At 42.8% G+C, this 16,888-nt stretch overlaps 1 protein-coding gene across 2 annotated transcripts in view; it reads left to right on the forward strand.

Moving 5' to 3' along the window:
• The first annotated feature begins 541 nt into the window (after positions 1 to 541).
• The window catches only part of ERCC6 (ERCC excision repair 6, chromatin remodeling factor), a 74,421-nt gene continuing 58,074 nt past the window's right edge, over positions 542 to 16,888 (forward strand). The window contains exons 1-5 of one of the 2 annotated variants that reach the window (XM_060103144.1): positions 542 to 633; positions 5,665 to 6,100; positions 7,976 to 8,096; positions 10,007 to 10,118; positions 14,898 to 15,618. In XM_060103144.1, the coding sequence (XP_059959127.1) occupies positions 5,679 to 6,100; positions 7,976 to 8,096; positions 10,007 to 10,118; positions 14,898 to 15,618 (1,376 nt within the window). In that variant the 5' untranslated portion in view covers positions 542 to 633; positions 5,665 to 5,678. The remainder of the gene's footprint in view (positions 634 to 5,664; positions 6,101 to 7,975; positions 8,097 to 10,006; positions 10,119 to 14,897; positions 15,619 to 16,888) is intronic. The other variant, XM_060103155.1, reaches the window with a different exon arrangement.

Consider the following 16,888-nt stretch of genomic DNA (forward strand, 5'->3'; position numbering starts at 1 on the left):
CACACCCACCCCTGCTTGGGGGGTAGGGTGGGGTGTGTGTGTGTGTAGAGCGAAGGGGGGAACAGAGATAAATAAGCCCTATTACGTGCTAACAGCCGTGCCGTTTGACCAAGAGAGGTCACTACGCCTACTGCGCGCGGCTACTGAAATGTGCAGTGCTCAAGCCAGCTCCCTTCCCCAAGCTCACTTTCTTTTTGGAGTTCGTGGTGAATTGTAAGCACTTACATTCGCACGGCACACTAGTATACGTACCTCTCTCTCTTTTTCTGGAAACATGTCTTTTAATTCTTATAACCGCCTTACTACAGAGGCATTTTTCACCACGAGTGAATCGCTGGTCACAAGCCACAGGTCAGCAGCCTAGGCCACTTTCATACCCGGTTCACAGGTAGAAAGGCGGGGCTGCATTCTTCGCTCAAACCACGTGGTCTCGCCCGCAGTTCAAAATAAACCCTAGAGCCGGCGCATGCGCCGTAGGCCCCACGCGCGCAAGCCCGTCGGGTCATTGTTGGGGGCGGCGCTTACTGCGGGCAGAAGACGCACGCGCCGCGGCCCGTCACAGTCCCGGTTGCAAGATTGCTGGCGAAGGCGGCTTCGTCTACGTTTCTGTACGGTTGGCCGCGCGGCCCTGGGGTGAGTGTTCTGGCAGCTGGGTTGAACGTCGGGCGGGAGATGTGTGGGGCCCGCTCGGCCTGTGCAGGCGGCCGGGAAGGAGCCCATCCGCGCGGGCGGCCGGGAGCCGGCCCTCGGGCCGGGCGCCAGCCTCACGCGCCAGCCCACCTGCGGCCGGAAGTGACGCTGCGGGGCGCTCACCTGGGGGGGCCGGGGGTTGTCCCAGCTCCTGGTTCCGCCGCGGGCAGGCGGGCTGGCATCTAAGCATCAACTTTTCGGCTTTGTGTTCGGCCCCCGCGCGCAGGGGCAGCCCGGCCCTGTTTGATCTCGATTAAAACACTGGAGTTGTTATTTGAAAGAGAGCATCGGGGTAAGTAGAAGTCAGGCACTTCAGGCATTGATACAGTAAAGTGGGAGTATGTGAAGGAGGATTGAGCAGTCCGCATATAAGTTCCGTAACAGAAAGATTTCCCACGTAGCATCCATCTTCAGTGCTGTCTCCCGGTTCTAAGCTTCTGTCACTTGTCACCCGTACGTGTCCCAGCATGTCCATGTTGCACTGTTTCCTCCAATCCATTATACGTACAGTAGTCCAACTGGTCTTTTACAAACATAAATTGGGTCATGCCATTGTCACCCTGTTTAAAACTCTTCGAAGTCACTCCATTACACTTGGAGAAAAATCCAAGTTCATGTTTCCTCAGGCCCTTTGTGTTTCCTCAGGGCCCTTGCCTGCCCCTCCGTCTTCACTTATGCCCATTCCCCTCCCCGGCTCTGCATGCATTCAGCCAAACCTCCCAACCAGAATCCAGCTCATCCCACAGAAGCCCCAGTGCTTAAAGAAAGACAATGAAGATATTGTTTTCTCAGATAGTTGAGCCTTGCAGAGTGTTAGGAGATGTTTTGTAGAATTTACACAATAAATGGAGTCTTTATCAGCTCCTTTAACTCTGTTATTCATTTAAAATAAGATAAAAGATTTCTCACAATGCAGCCTTCTTCCATTTTTCCAACCACACCAGCTCTTTCCAGCCTTAGGAATTACATATGCTGTTTCTTTGCAAAATGTTCTCTTTTGGCCTGTTAACTCCTATTCATCCTTCAGATGCTGGTTCAAATATCACTTTATCAGAGAGACCTCCCTGACCTCACACCTACCTCTGCAATGTCAATTAGGCTCCTCTGTTATTTTGTCATAAAGAATCCTGTACTTTCTTCTTATGGCAGTTACCACAGTTACATTTGTGTGTGTGTATAATTTATGTATAAATACATACTTATACGTAAATATGTATATGTATATATAAAATTCTTAAAATGTGTGTCATTCGCAAGAGCCTCTGAGCTCTATGGGGATAGAAACTAGTTAACCTAGTACATTGCCTGGTGTAATTGACTTACAATAAATATTTTTAAAAAATATATTTATTTATTTGGCTGCACCGGCATGCGGGCTCTTAGTTGCGGCATGCAGGATCTAGTTCCCTGACCAGGGATCGAACCCCGGCCCCCTGCATTGGGAGCATGGACTCTTAACCACTGGACCACCAGGGAAGTCACTCAATAAATATTTATTGAATGTCATACAATTTATTTCACTTTGGAAACTCTACCTTCTGAGGAGAGCTTCCTTGTTTTCATCTCTTATTCCCAGGAGACTTGCCCTTTGGTCCATTCTCCAAGTGGCTTCTTGACTGCTTCCTTATTTCTTTTTTGCCTTTTCCCTTCCCTTTCTCCCTCCTTCCCTCCCTCTTCCAGTCCCTTCTGGCTTGTTTTTTAAAAATCTACCCAGGTTGGACCCCAAGGTCAATTACTCAGCATCTTTACCGCATCCTCTGATTACTTTACTATTCCAGTGATCTCCCTGCCATGGCCTATCGTTAAGTGGATAAGGCCTCTGTTTCCTTCTCTACTCACTTCTTATCCCACTGCAGTCTGGCTTTGTCCCCTTTGCTCCACTAAGGTTTCTTTTACTAAGGTAACTAGCGACCTACTTTCTAAATCCACTGGACCCTTTCTGGTTTCCTTTGGAACTTGCCCTATTATTTTCCATTGTTAACCATTCCCTCTTACTCTTTTTCTGTTATTAGAAGTTTTCTCCAAACATTATTATTTTAACCTTTTCTTTGTACTACAGTGTTATTACTTAATATTTTGATGGATTTAATGTCTTTTTTTTTAACCTGAAAAGGAAATCTTTATATACATACAAATAAGAACAATGAAAACAGAATTGTTAAATTCCAGCTAGTATGAAGACTCTGAGCCAGAATCCTGCTCTCTCTGTTGAAAATGATAGCGTGCCAATCTTATCCTTTCTCCTGAAAATAATCAGAATGGCCCCAAATGGAGGAACTTTCTTACTCTGCTGTTCTCTTTTAACCTTTTCAGTGTTAGCCTCTTCTTACCCTCTAAAAGGATCTTTGGTACCTGTCACAGCCTTGGGATCCCTGGGGCTGTTTACTCTGCCAGTGCATCCACATCTTGTCCAGATTTTCTCTAGAGCCTAGATTTGCATTTCTGCCTGTGTGCCAGCTGGACATATTACTGCCAGCTCTCCCTGCTTCCCATCTGCTGCTTTTCTGATTCATATTTTTGTGACTGAATTCACGAGTGACTCAGTTGTCCAGACCAGACTTGTTATTTTAGATTCCTCTCTGAACCTTACTTCCTTTCAGCGTGTATGAACACCTCCTGTATATCAGATCCTGGGTCACATGTTCAAATCTCAGTTTGTATGTGTTTTTTGAACTCCAGACCCAGTGCACTGTCCTTTCCTCTGTCCCCACCTGGCCTCTTTTTTTCTCAGAAAGAGAAAAACAGATATCGTATATTAACGCATATATGTGGAACCTAGAAAAATGGTACAGATGAACCTGTTTGTAGGGCAGAAATTAAGACACAGATGTAGAGAACAAACGTATGGACACCAAGGGTGGAAAATGGCGGGGGTGGTGGTGGTGGTGTGATGAATTGGGATTGACATATATACACTAATATGTATAAAATGGATAACTAATAAGAACCTGCTGTATAAAAAATAAAATAAAATTCAAAAATTCAAAAAAAAAATGAATTTACAGAAAAAAAAATATATGCCCTTGGTCACAGGGAAACAGAAGGAAAAAAGGGAAATAGATTCTATATCTTTACTGTTAGAAAAATATCTCAGTGTATATTCCAAACTGACTTGCTCCAAATACTGTAGGTAATGTTAATTTTGAAGACTACATTGATCAAAGATTTTCATTTGAATTAAAGAATTTATTAAGTTCCTAAGATAACTTTCAAAAATTAATTATTTTTTTTGTCTGCGTTGGGTCTTGCTGCATGCAGGCTTTCTCTCGTTGCGTTGAGCGGGGGCTACTCTTCGTTGTGGTGCACAGGCTTCTCATTGCGGTGGCTTCTCTTGTTTTGGAGCATGGGCTCTAGGCACGCAGGCTTCAGTAGTTGTGGCATGCGGGCTCACTAGTTGTGGCTCGCAGGCTCTAGAGCGCAGGCTCAGTAGTTGTGGTGCACGGGCTTAGTTGCTCCGCGGCATGTGGGATCTTCCTGGACCAGGGCTCGAACCCACGTCCCCTGCATTGACAGGCGGATTCTTAACCACTGTGCCACCAGGGAAGTCCCCCACCTGGGCTCTTGCCTGTGCCTCTTTTACAGATCTGCCCCTCTGTGTTGTTACTGGCATGCTTCTCCACTAGTGAGCGAGCTGCTTAGGGCAGGATGACACTTAAGTTCCTGGCATCTTTGTATCCTAGTGCTTGGCCACTGGGATCATTTTATTTAATGAGGAATGAGTGGGGCTTGTTGGGGAATTTGTCATCATTTCATTGAAATAAAGTTTTAGTGCTGAAAGAAACCTTACTTTATTCACTGTTAAATAAAAAGAAAAGCTGTCACTATTTTTTTAATGTATATAAAAGTATTTATTCGATGGAGTTATACAGGCAATATAGTGAACACATTTTCATTCAAGGAGTTCCTGATTTCTTGGAGTAAAATGTGAGAGTTCCCCTTTATTCCTACCTGTTCCTTCTGCTTCCCCCTCCCAATTGTCGCGGGTTTAGTTTGTATCTCCAGATCATTTTGAATGCATTCCATACACACAGATGTGGATACACATTGTTTTCCAATATAAATGTCTTCATACGATGTGACTTTTTTCATCTTACTTGGCTTTTATATCACTACCATTGAAAATACTTAATGCCTTTAAAAAACTATTTAAAAACATGCTACAATAAATATCTTTATGTATATGTGAGTATTTCTCTGGAATAAGTGCCTAGTAATGTGAATTTTAAATCTTGATAGATATTGCTAAATTGCCTTCCAAAAGAATTTTACTAACTTATGTTCCCACCAGCATTATGTGAAAGTGGATTTTTCTTGCCTCTCCTGGATATTATCAGTCGTCATGTTTTTGCCAGCCTGATGGTGAGAAATGATATCATGCATTGAAATGGAGTTATTTTTGAGAATATTTTAATTAATCTTCCTCAGATTCTGATTTGAGTGATGCTGTTTATTACCTCTTGTTCAGAGTTTCTGCTTTTTGGAGTTCAACCTAAAAGTTTTTAGTGTTAGATGTGTAGAGAATCTCTCTCAAGTCACTAAATCTATACTTTACAGTTGATCTTGCCACTATAATGTAGGTCACTTGTGCCATAATGCAGTGAAGAGGCTAACTTGGAAAGCAGCAGTGAAATGACTTCAGTTGATTTGGAGAAGACTCTGTGGGCATCATTCGGAATTCTGGTTGCCAGCTTTCTTAGCTGGCTACCCCAGTGTCGTTTGTTGGTGACACTGCATTTTTTCTTCTTCTTTTTTTTTTTTTTTTGGTTAATTTTTCTCAGTTATCAGCACTCAAGAAGATCTATAGCTTGTGCCCTTTTAAGAAAAATACTTGGGAAGTTAAATTTATGTATAATTGGAGGATTATTTCTTGGTTTTTTTAGAAATTGGTCTGCTTTAATTATGATATTTATAAAACTATATAAATATCAATTCTATATAACTGAAGGGCTTACTGAAACATTGTTTTCCTTTTAGATAGTCTGTAGAGGATGCCAAATGAGAGAATCCCCCACTCAAGTCAAACTCAGGAGCAAGACTGTTCACAGAGTCAGGATATCAGTGAGAGTGCAGAGGGGACAATCAAGCAGGAAAACGATGGCGACATGGAGCTGGGTGAGAGCCTCCCCTCTTGTTCCCCTGCTAATGGACCCTCCACTTCCGCCAACGGGTATCCCTCGGAACTTCCAAGGAGAGGGCCAGCCCTGCTGCACATCAACAGACATCACATCCAGGCGGTGGAGCCCAGTGCACAGGCCCTGGAGCTTCAGGGTTTGGGTGTGGACGTCTATGACCAGGACGTGCTGGAGCAAGGGGTGCTTCAGCAGGTGGACAGCGCCATTCTTGAGGCCAGCCGCGCGGCCCAGCTTGCCGACGCAGAGAAGGAGTATCGGTCAGTGCTGGACGACCTCATGTGAGTGGACCACCTTCTCTCTGATGATAGAGTTTGTATTTACATATGACGAAGAGATTCAGACAATAGCTGTGGTAGTCCAGAAATTTAGGAGATTTATAGAATCTTTAATTGGAGGATGGGATCAGTAAGGGTGGTCCTTGACCTTGTGTCTAAACCCCAGCCCTTTCACTCAGAAGTGCTGTACACAGTAGTTAGGGACTCAGTTCAGTTCACAGCAGCTTGTTTACACATGATGTCCTGGAGAGAGGCACTGTTCTAAGTGCCCCAGATTTTGCAAGCTTGTGCACAGAATGGTTCTCAGGAGAAGTGTTCCTAAAGTTCTGATATGTCCTACTCCAGATACCAGGAACATATCCGCCCCCCCAACCCCCCATCCTATAATTTCTTTCCAGTTTCCTGTGCCTAAACCTAGGGCCAGTCTTTTGGTACCTTTTCAGATTTGCATTTCTAGAAACAGTGAGAAACAACTCCCTGCTTTGCCTTTCTTCTGTTGTACTTTTGACTCTATAAAGAAAGGTGAAGTCCCATAGAGACTTCACTTGTGCTTTAGAGGAGAAACAGACCTGGGCTGTGTTGCGCACAGCACACTGGTTGGGAAGGGGGTGCCCTGGACCTGGGTTGGAAGACGGGGAGGAGGATTGAGTTGAGCTCACTCTCCGTTGCCACTCTGCCCTCCTTGGCCAGTGTTCTCGGCTGTGTCAGGGAAACAGGAAGGGGAAAGGGAGGACTGGGTGGAGGGATGGTGTGGTCTCAGGTGGGAGCGGCTGGGGGAAGGGGAGGGAGGCACGTAGAGCTTTTGGCTACGCCGGGGAGGCGCTGTGGTACAGGCAGCTGGTGGCACTTAAAGGGCATGTTTTCTGCTAACAGTTTTCTGGTGTGTTCTTTGGGCCTCTTGAGCAGCAGGTGTTCTCCAGTAGTTGTAGTCTGACCTTCAGGTGTGAGGACCTCGATGCCATGTAATGAACACACCTTTTACATTCGACCTGGGAAATGTATCCACTGCTTGCAGAGGTGACAGAGCAGGGTGCTGCAGAGTCACCTAACACTAGACAGATGGTGACACGTACTGAGACTGCCAGTAACTTGCATTGATAACATCTTTTCTCCTGAAATCCACAAAGGGTACAAACAGCAAATTACACAAGCGTTGAGATTGAATTTGTGTTTTGAAAATTGGGAGTTACAATTCTATGATGTCTATTTTAGGAGCAATGTATTATAAATTGATTCTTTTTCTTTGCACCACAAAGTGTAAAACGACAGCAAATAAGCCATCTAGTCATGCAAAAGAAAAATATTGTCACAGTTGCCTGACCTATATAAGAAGATGTTTAAATATTTTTAGTACTTTTCCAAGCTTTGGGAGACTTCCATAATGGCCTTTAAACACGCATGTGTGAGTTGTTGGTAATGGGGTACGCTGTGCATATTTGGGGCAGGGAGTATATGGGAAATCTTTACCTTCCTCTCAGTTTTGCCGTGAACCTAAAACTGCTCTAAAAAATTAACTCTCAAAGAAAAGTGTATGCATTTTTTCTTATAAAGGGACAACTTATTGCCTATTGTTTTTGCACAGTCTCTTGAATAGAGTAGACCCTTAAAATGCTTGTAGAATGAATGAATCTGCTTGCAAATGGGAATGAACTGATTAAAATTGGTCAGATTAAAGAAAAACATGAGCAGTCATCTTAGACTTCTAATAACCCTTCAAGTTCTATTAGTGGCCAAAAAGAATATGTATTCTGGTTTAGTTTCTTTTGTCTTTTAGTTAATAAGAAGTAAAGGGGACATGTTTTTAGCATTTCTCTCTTCATGTTATTCTATAAAAGATGTTACCAGAGTGGAAAATGGACATTTTATCTTCTTTTTCAGGTCATGTACGACATCCCTAAGGCAAATCAATAAAATTATTGAACAACTTAGCCCTCAAGCTGACAGCAACAAAGACATCAACAGGAAACTAGATTCTGTAAAACGACAGAAGTATAACAAGGTGACTCCAAATAACACACTAAGTTGCATTTTTGCAAAAGTCATTATTTAGGCTCATTTAATATTTAGGAAATAGCTATTCTGAAAAGTACTGGTAAGATGTGAAGCAAATTTATAACAGAAACTTTTGAGTTCCTTTTATACGTTTAATTTTTTGGCTGTTTCCCTTTAACATCCTCTGCTTAAAGAGTGTTTCTAAAAATACGCATATGTACGCATACATACATAACTGAGAAAAAGTTCCTCTTTTAGCTTTGCGTGCCTCCTCACTCGGGTACTTTCATAGTCTCCCTGCGGCACCACTTTCTTTCCCCAGCTTGGGTTCTTGTTTGGCATGCTGGCCTCTCATGTCGTCTCCTTGCCTTGTGTGGACTTGCACTTTTTCCTGCTCAGCTCCTGCTTGCACTGATTGCCTGCAGACGTTTCCCATCGACCCAGCCCTCTCCCCTCACACACTCGTGATCACTGTGCTGAGAGGCTGGCCTTCGGTGTTCAGTCATCACCCAGCCACACAGACCGGGTCCGCACTTAGGGTTGGAGGACTTAAGGGTAGGGAATGTCTGTTACTTATGACATTGTTTTTATGAGGTTTGAAACATTTTTTAGAATTTCTTTACACTTCATGACAATATATTGCAGGAGGAAGAAATGACTAGTTTTGATCATTTTATTGCTGCCATCCGAAGTGACTAGCAGATGGCCTTGTGCTTACTGTTGATTCAGTGCAGTGAGTAGAGTCCTCACAGCTCTTACTCAGGCTCTACTTGTGGGGTGTGGTTAACCTTGGTTCCTCCTTTTGCTCTCCACTCACCGGTTCATGATCTTCTCCACACACTCTCTCTCACTTAACTCCACAGCAGCAGCCCAAAAGTCAGAGCTCACAGTGGCTTGAGGCACCCGGGGTCTCCCCAAAGCAGAGAGGAGACCACCTGGCTTCTCGTGGAGCATGTGAATAGTGGGCTTCTGGTGGGCTGGGGTTTCGAAGAGCAGAGAGGACCAATCCTAGGCCCCTTTAGGTACTGGTCTAACTTGGTTATATATTCCTGTCTTTCTTTAGCAGCTTTTTGCTGTTTAGAGAGAGACTATTCAGAGAGAGGCTGTTTTGTATGAGAGTTTGCTGAGAGAAGAACTGTGAGATACAGTAAAAGGAATTACAAGTCATTACAACATGGTGTTTATAATCAGGATGTCCCCTTGCCCCACACTCACGTTTGGCGTTCAAGCATTCTTGACCTTGGGAAAAAGAACCACCTACCACAGGCCTAGTTAATTAAGGAGTCCCTAGGAATGGCCGCATGTCCAAGCTCTGGTGATGTAGAGGGAGACAAGACAAAGGGGGGCCTAGGGAGGACAGAGTAAAAGGGTATATCAAAAGAGATTTTCCCTTTAAGATTTTGTGATTGGGTAGGATACTATAAAGGACAGTCATAAATATGGTAGATTATCAAAGGTGACTGACTTTTTCAACTGTTTGAACATTTGTGTTTGTTTCTTATCCCTACAGCCTATTGACCTCATAGCCATTGGCTGCTAAGGTCAGAAACAGAGAAATTCAGTGACTTACCCAGTGTATAATGGGGAAACCATGTAGAGCAGTTCCACCTCCCAAGTCAGTGGAGAGTCAGTGCAGTGAACTTAGCTGCTCAGGCAAGTAGAGAGCTGGGCCGCCCAGTCAGGAGAGTGGGTGGGGACAGGGATGCTGCCCGATGGACATGTTTGAGGGCTCCTTCCTGCTAGAAAAGTGGCAGTTATTCAAATAAGGTTTTCTGTAGTAATAGTAATATATGGTAGTTCTGTTTTATTTTTATTTTGCTCTTGATTAAAGTTTTTAAAATTTTGCAATGCTGTCGTTTGTATTTAACATTTAATCACTTCATTGCTGTTTTTTGTATTCAACGTCTACAAATTAAGGAACAACAGCTGAAGAAGATCACAGCAAAACAAAAACGTCTCCAGGCTATCCTTGGGGGAGCAGAGGTAAAAGTTGAACTAGATCATGCCAGTCTGGAGGAGGAGGATGCAGGTGAGGATACTGGGGACAGTGTCTCTGTTCTCGAGTTGATGCCTGATGCCTCTCGTCAGTGGAGGGTGTCCCTTCAGTTCTGGCCTGGGTGTTGGGAAAAATACATTTGTTTACTTAGTGACAAAAGAGATACAGAAAATTTTATTCTCCACACCTGTAGAACCACATCTATTTTAAGTCTTATGGGGTTTCAGAGAAAGAAAGTAAATTTTTAACTCAGTCTAATGGAGGCTCCTGGTGCGCATTTAGTATTACGTCTAATAAATTAGAAATCTCAACATTCTTTTATAATTGATTTCGTAGACACCTAACATCTTGATTGAATTACATTTTGTTGACCAAGCATCATCCATCAACATTCACAGAATTGCTTTTAAATATCTTTTGGGGACATATTTGGCAGGCTTTCCAAGCATCAATTCTGTTGTTCAAGAAAGGGCATCTTAATTCAGGTTATTTAATCCATGGCCATGATTTTGTTTATATCACTGACCTGGATGGGCATCTTTTGGGAAACCTTTTGGGATAAGCTCTGAAACAAAATATCTTTGTAGTCAGTGTGTGTGCATGTGTGTTTAGAAATTGTTGATAGCTGTTCAGTTATTTACTAGTTGAAGTATAGATTTAAACCCTTCCGACATATATTTTCTACTAATTCCAGAAGTCTATTCAGTAAGACAAGAGAATTGTGAGAATTGAGGCATTGGAAAAAAATAAATATTAGATGTGCTATTAACGTCTCGCAGAATCCATTGGGCCTGTGAGGAGTGCTTTCTGTTGCTGAAATGCCATATTTCTCATTGGTGAAAAAACTATTGTCCTGGTCTGGCTGACTAGAACTTGCTGCTGTCTTTTGCTACCTATTATTTGTTTGGTAAAACTTGGCCCAGGATTAATTGTTACTTCCCCCATCTGAAAGCTCCACTTGGCCTGTCTGTAGCAGCTGATACTTCCCTGCCTTCCAGGATCCATGTCTCTTCTTCTGGTTTTCCTTTTAGCCTTCTGACCATTTCTGTTTAGTTTTTTTTGACCATCTTTTCTAGGCTTATGCTAAATGTTGATTATTCTCAGAATTCCTTGCTGAGCCCTCTTCTTCTTTTTTATAAATTTATTTATTTATTTATTTATTTTTGGCTGCATTGAGTCTTCATTGTGGTGCACGGGCTTCTCATTGCGGTGGCTTCTCTTACTGTGGAGCACGGGCTCTAGGGCGCGCGGGCTTCAGTAGTTGTGGCACACGGGCTTAGTTGCTCCGCAGCATGTGGGATCTTCCTGGACCAGGGATCGAACCCGTGTCCCTTGCATTGGCAGGCAGATTCTTAACCACTGCGCCACCAGGGAAGTCCTGAGCCACCTTCTTCTTATACTACATCTCCCCAAATAATCTCATCCATTTCCCTATGGCTTTTGTGGCCACCTAGGTTCTAGTATCTTATAAATCTGTAGACCTATGGCCTTGCCCTTTTTCTGAACTCCTGGTTCGTATTATCTCTCTCCAGTGGGGCTCCAGCTAACACTTCAGACTCCTGGTCTCTCTTATAACCCTTCCTCCTCCATCCCTTCTGGGATACCTTCCTTCTCCGTGGTGCTCTATGCGCTGTTAGGTGGGGCAGGAGAACAGAGTGTCTAGGCTTTGTGTACCCCAGCTCTGTATTGCTCAGGTATAGACCTTGGCTACATTTTTTAACCTTTCCAAGTCTGCTCTGAGATGGGCATAAGCATAGTAGACCTTCATTTCTTTGCTCACATGCTTCCCTGAGGTTTCCTTTCCCCTGATCTCCACATAGTGATCCGTTTCCTAATTGTTGTGAGGATTATCTGATTAAAGAATCCTTTCCTGGAATTAGGTGGGATAAACTTTGCAGCAGTTGGCTTTGCTCCTCTGATCTGGGATGAGATGAGGTGCTTGCTATCACCTTTCCTGTTTAGCATTGTACTGGATAGTGTAGTAATGTAAGAAGAGAAATAAAACCATCATTATTTACAGTGTATGTTATTGGTCATATCAAAAATCTGAAAGAATCAATGGGCAGTCTATTGGAATTACCATGTGAATTTAGCAGTGTCACTGGATACAAGGTCAATATATAAAAATCAGTCATATTTCTACATACGAGGAAAAGCAAAAAATAAAATTTAATTAATTAAATAAAATTTAATTAAATAAAATAAAATTTAATAAAAATTTAATTTATTAAATAAAATTTAATAAAGATGGCAATTACGATCAAAATCAAATACCTGGAAAATAACTCTTAGTAAAAAAGTAGTTTTCTTCAGCGCTCTCTATGTTAAAAACTACAAAATGTCATTGAAAAGTTAAAGAAGGCAAATAAATGGGGAGATACACCATGGTCATAGATTGGAAGATACAGTTCTATCCACTTATAGTTTCAGTGCAACCCCAATATAAATTTCAGGGAGTTTTTTGAGGGAGAGGGTGTAGAGTAGGAAGAGTAGGCTGAGGGTGGGAGGCACTAAACAACCTGATTCTAAAATTTATATAAACATGCATTGGGTCAAGAATGGCCAAGGCAATCTTGAAGAAGAACAAAATATCCAGACTTATTATTACTAACCTATAGTAATTAAGACACTGTAGTGGCATAAGGATAGACAAACACACCAGTGGGACAGAGTAGAGGGTCCAGCAAACAGACCCTCCCATATGTGGTCACTTGCTTTATGACAGATGTGGCAGTACAGTGCTGTGGAGAAGAATCCTCTTTTCACTAAGTGTGCTGGGTTAATCCACATGAAGATAAAGGGAATGTTGGCCCATTATACAGTGTACAAAAATAACTTCCAAATGGATTGTAGATTTCAATGTTAACGCTAAAACAAAGCTTTTAGGACATAACATAGGAAAACATTTTCACGATCTTGGGGCAAAGATTTAACAAGGCACAAAAATGCTCACTGTAAAGGAAAAGATGTGATAAATGAACTGTGTTACAACTAAGATCTTATGTTCACTGAAAGATAGCATTTAAGAGAGTGAAATGGCAAGTTGCAGAATGGGAAAAGATGTTTGCAATATCTGTATCAGTCCAGGCACTTGAGTCCAGAATGTATGAAGAACTCCTAGAAATCTTTTTTTTTTCTTTTAAAGACAGACCACATATGAGAAAAATGGGCAAAAGATTTGAACATTTTCTTCACAACAGGCTACCCAAAAGATCAACAGATCTTACGTGAAGATTCCTTTGTTCATTAGTCACTAGGGAAATACAAATTACAGCCACAAAGTGGTACCACTACATGCCCACCAGCATAGCTAAAGTGGAATGGCAAGAACGTGGACCAGTTGAAACTCAAACACTGTTGGTGGAACTTAAAATTGATAGGACCACTTTGGAAATCTGTTTGGTGGTGTCTGCTAAAGCTTAATATACCCAAAGAATTATATACATACATCACCAAAGAATGTGTACTGGAATACTCACAGCAACATCATTCCTAGTAGTCCAAACCTGGAAACTACCCAAATGTCCAGTAACACTAGAATGGAAAAATTGTAGTAGAGTTACAACAGAATACTAACAACAATGAGAATCAACAAACTGCAATCAGTAGTAAGTGTGACTCACACAAGCATAATGTTGAACAACAGAAACCAGATACAAGTACAGACATTCCCATTTCCATTAAGTTGAAAGCCGGGTACAACTTGTCTGCCGTGTTAATAGGTCAGTCAGTATCTTGTGGGGTAGAAGCTGGGAGGCACCATGAAGGGCATATCTGGGGGTCGTAGTAATTTATGCTTCCTGATCTGGATGCTGGTGTTATGGGTTTGTTTTTTTTCTGAAAATTCACTGAGCTGTACACTTAGGATTTGTGCACTTTCTGATGTATGTTTTTCTTCAGTGCACATTTAATGAAAAACTGCACTGTGCTATTATTGGCCTACAAGAAATACAGATTTTAGAATATAGACTCCTTCCTATTAAGCCGTTACTTCTTTTGGTATTTTGGCTATGGGTAAAGTAATTTTGCTAGAGATTAATTTCAACTAATGAAAGAGGGATGATTTCTGGGTGGCTTTCTATTGTTACGGCATAACTTCCAACTTTAGTTCGTCCCTTCAGTCAGTTAACTTCACACGTCTAACACGGTGCTGATTAGTGGACCTTTTTGCAATAGTGGAAATGCTGTCTGTGTTGTCCATTATGGTAGCCTTTAGCCACATGTGGCTATTGAGTGCTTGAAATGTGGCCAGTACCACTGAGAGAATGAATTTTCAACGTAAATTTAAGTAGCCACATGGTGACTCTCCTATTGGGCCGTGCAGAGGCAGCATTTATGTTTTACCTATTTAGGTGCATGCTGATTCTTCAGATGTCGGTTTTCAGTTCTGCTCTCTCTTGTACTTAAGTCCATCTGAATGCTGGTATTAGCAGTGACGTGGAAACTTGGGAGATTGCTTCCTCAAGGGCAGTTGATAAGGAAACGTGGTAAAATTTCTCTCTCTGTATGTTACATACGACTGGGTCTGTCTTTGGATGCACGGAAAGTATTTTGATAATGCAGCGTTTAGGGAAAAGTTATTGAGAAGTTACCTTTTTGAATAGGAGTATACTAAATGCAGCATGAATGCTATAGTAAATTTCACTCTGTTCTTCATATACACTGTACTTTAGTACGTCATCTACTTTAGTACGTCAGTGATTTTTTTTTCTTTTTTTTTTTTTTAATTTATGTATTGAGTAGTGCACATATCCATTGTTCTCCTGGAAAGTTTTGTGCTAGTGCCCAACGTGTTGTCATCCCTCTTTGCAGAAGCAGGGCCGTCCTGCCTTGGCAGCATGCTCATGCCCGCTCAGGAGACTGCTTGGGAAGAGCTCGTCCGCACTGGTCAGATGACACCTTTTGGTACCCAGATCCCTCAGAAGCAGGAGAAAAAGCCCAGAAAACTAATGCTCAACGAAGCATCAGATTTTGAAAAGTATTTGGCCGATCAAGCACAACTGTCCTTTGAAAGAAAGAAGCAAGCTTGTAATAAAAGAGCAACTAAAAGAGCCCCGGCCTTGGTCACTTCTGAGCTGAGCTCAACACTCAGTGAAAACAAACCAGACAAGAGAGGCAAAGTTCTCTCGAAAACAGATAAGCGCTTGAAAAAACACATCAAGAAACTCCAGAAGAGGGCTCTTCAGTTCCGGGGGCAGGTGGGATTGCTAAAGGGAAAGAAACCCTTGGAGTGTGGTGTGAGGCCAAAGGCAGAGGGAGACTCTGAGGGTGAAGTGTCCGAGTACTTGCCCACGGAGGAGGAGCAGGAGGAGGCGGCAGAGGCTGACCTGTCCGGGGAAGGCACCGACTGTGACCGGAGACGGGTGCTCAGTCGCCAGAAACGGCAGAAGAAAGTCACAGTGCAAGAGATTGATGATGACTTATTTCCAAGTTCTGGGGAAGAAGCTGAAGCCGCAGGAGGAGGAGGAGGAGGTCGGAAAGTAGTGAGATGCCGAGATGATGGAGATGAAGATTATTATAAGCAGCGGTTAAGGTCAGTCTCCAGGGATTGTACTGCTTGCTTTATTGTAGATGGTAGGTTTATTAATAAATAAGAGTTCTAGTCTAGCGTAATATATTAGACCTCCATTCATCCAAAGGTTGGACTTCCTGCAACCTTAGCCTGCTAGAACCATCAGAGCCCCTGAGTCCTCGATGGAACTGACCCAAGATGCTTCTACTTCGGGGTCTTCATTAAGATTTGAGGGCAAGTCTAAGAAGAAAAGCTAAGGGGGAGGGCTGGGCAAGAGGCATGCCTAGGACTAAAGCAGGAGCTGTGTGGCTTCACACGGAGAGTGCGTGCCCTGCTACAAGGGGCAGGAGGAGGTTGGCTTGTGTAGTGTATGTTGGGTGAAAGTAATTTTAGGAGACTTTCCTTCAAAAAAGAGCTGAAATCTTAAGTTTTAGTGTATGAAAGAATAAGCTTGCTTTCCTAAATCCCTCCTTCCTTGTCTTGAAAAAGTAGTTCTCTACAGAATTTCAACAATACAGTGCCAGAAATGGGCTTCCTATGCCCAGCATACCCTTCCTGTGCCCTGTCTTTTTTTATGCTAGAGACTAACTTTGGCTTCTTATTTCCGTGAATTTGTCAGTGTCTGACGTAAGTAAGTAAAAGGAAGGTGAACACTTTTTTTTTTTTTTTTTTTTTTTTTTGCGGTACGTGGGCCTCTCACTGTTGTGGCCTCTCCCATTGCGGAGCACAGGCTCCGGACGCGCAGGCTCAGCGGCCATGGCTCACGGGCCTAGCCTCTCCGTGGCATGTGGGATCTTCCCGGACCGGGGCACGAACCTGCGTCCCCTGCATCGGCAGGCGGACTCTCAACCACTGCACCACCAGGGAAGCCCCAGATTACTTTTTTAATACTTGCTCCCAGGGTGGCTTTTTTCCACAGTCCTCAACAGTTTTTTCTTGTTTCTCAGTGTAGGGAGATCTAGTTTATGATGATTCTTGTAGCTTTCCACTGACCTTTGCGAATGAAGATTGACCTGATATTCTTTTCTTCTGTTATTTAGAACTGCTGATGCCCTACATCCAGACTGCCACATACATCCTTTTAGAAGTAGATGCAGCATAGTTCTTTTCACCAATGATTTAAGTACCTGCAACCTAAGTCCAGGTCTTTAAGAGAGCTGTTACACTCTCACTGTGGTAGTACCTTATGCAGCAAGACAGAGTTGAGGAGTGGCTTAATGTTGGTCATTTCTCATTGTAACTTGCACATTTGATATCTGTAAAGTTGTCTGAACAGTGAGTGGCATCAGTC

This window comes from Mesoplodon densirostris, chromosome 1 (assembly GCF_025265405.1).
Source record: "Mesoplodon densirostris isolate mMesDen1 chromosome 1, mMesDen1 primary haplotype, whole genome shotgun sequence".
Lineage (NCBI taxonomy): Eukaryota > Metazoa > Chordata > Mammalia > Artiodactyla > Ziphiidae > Mesoplodon > Mesoplodon densirostris.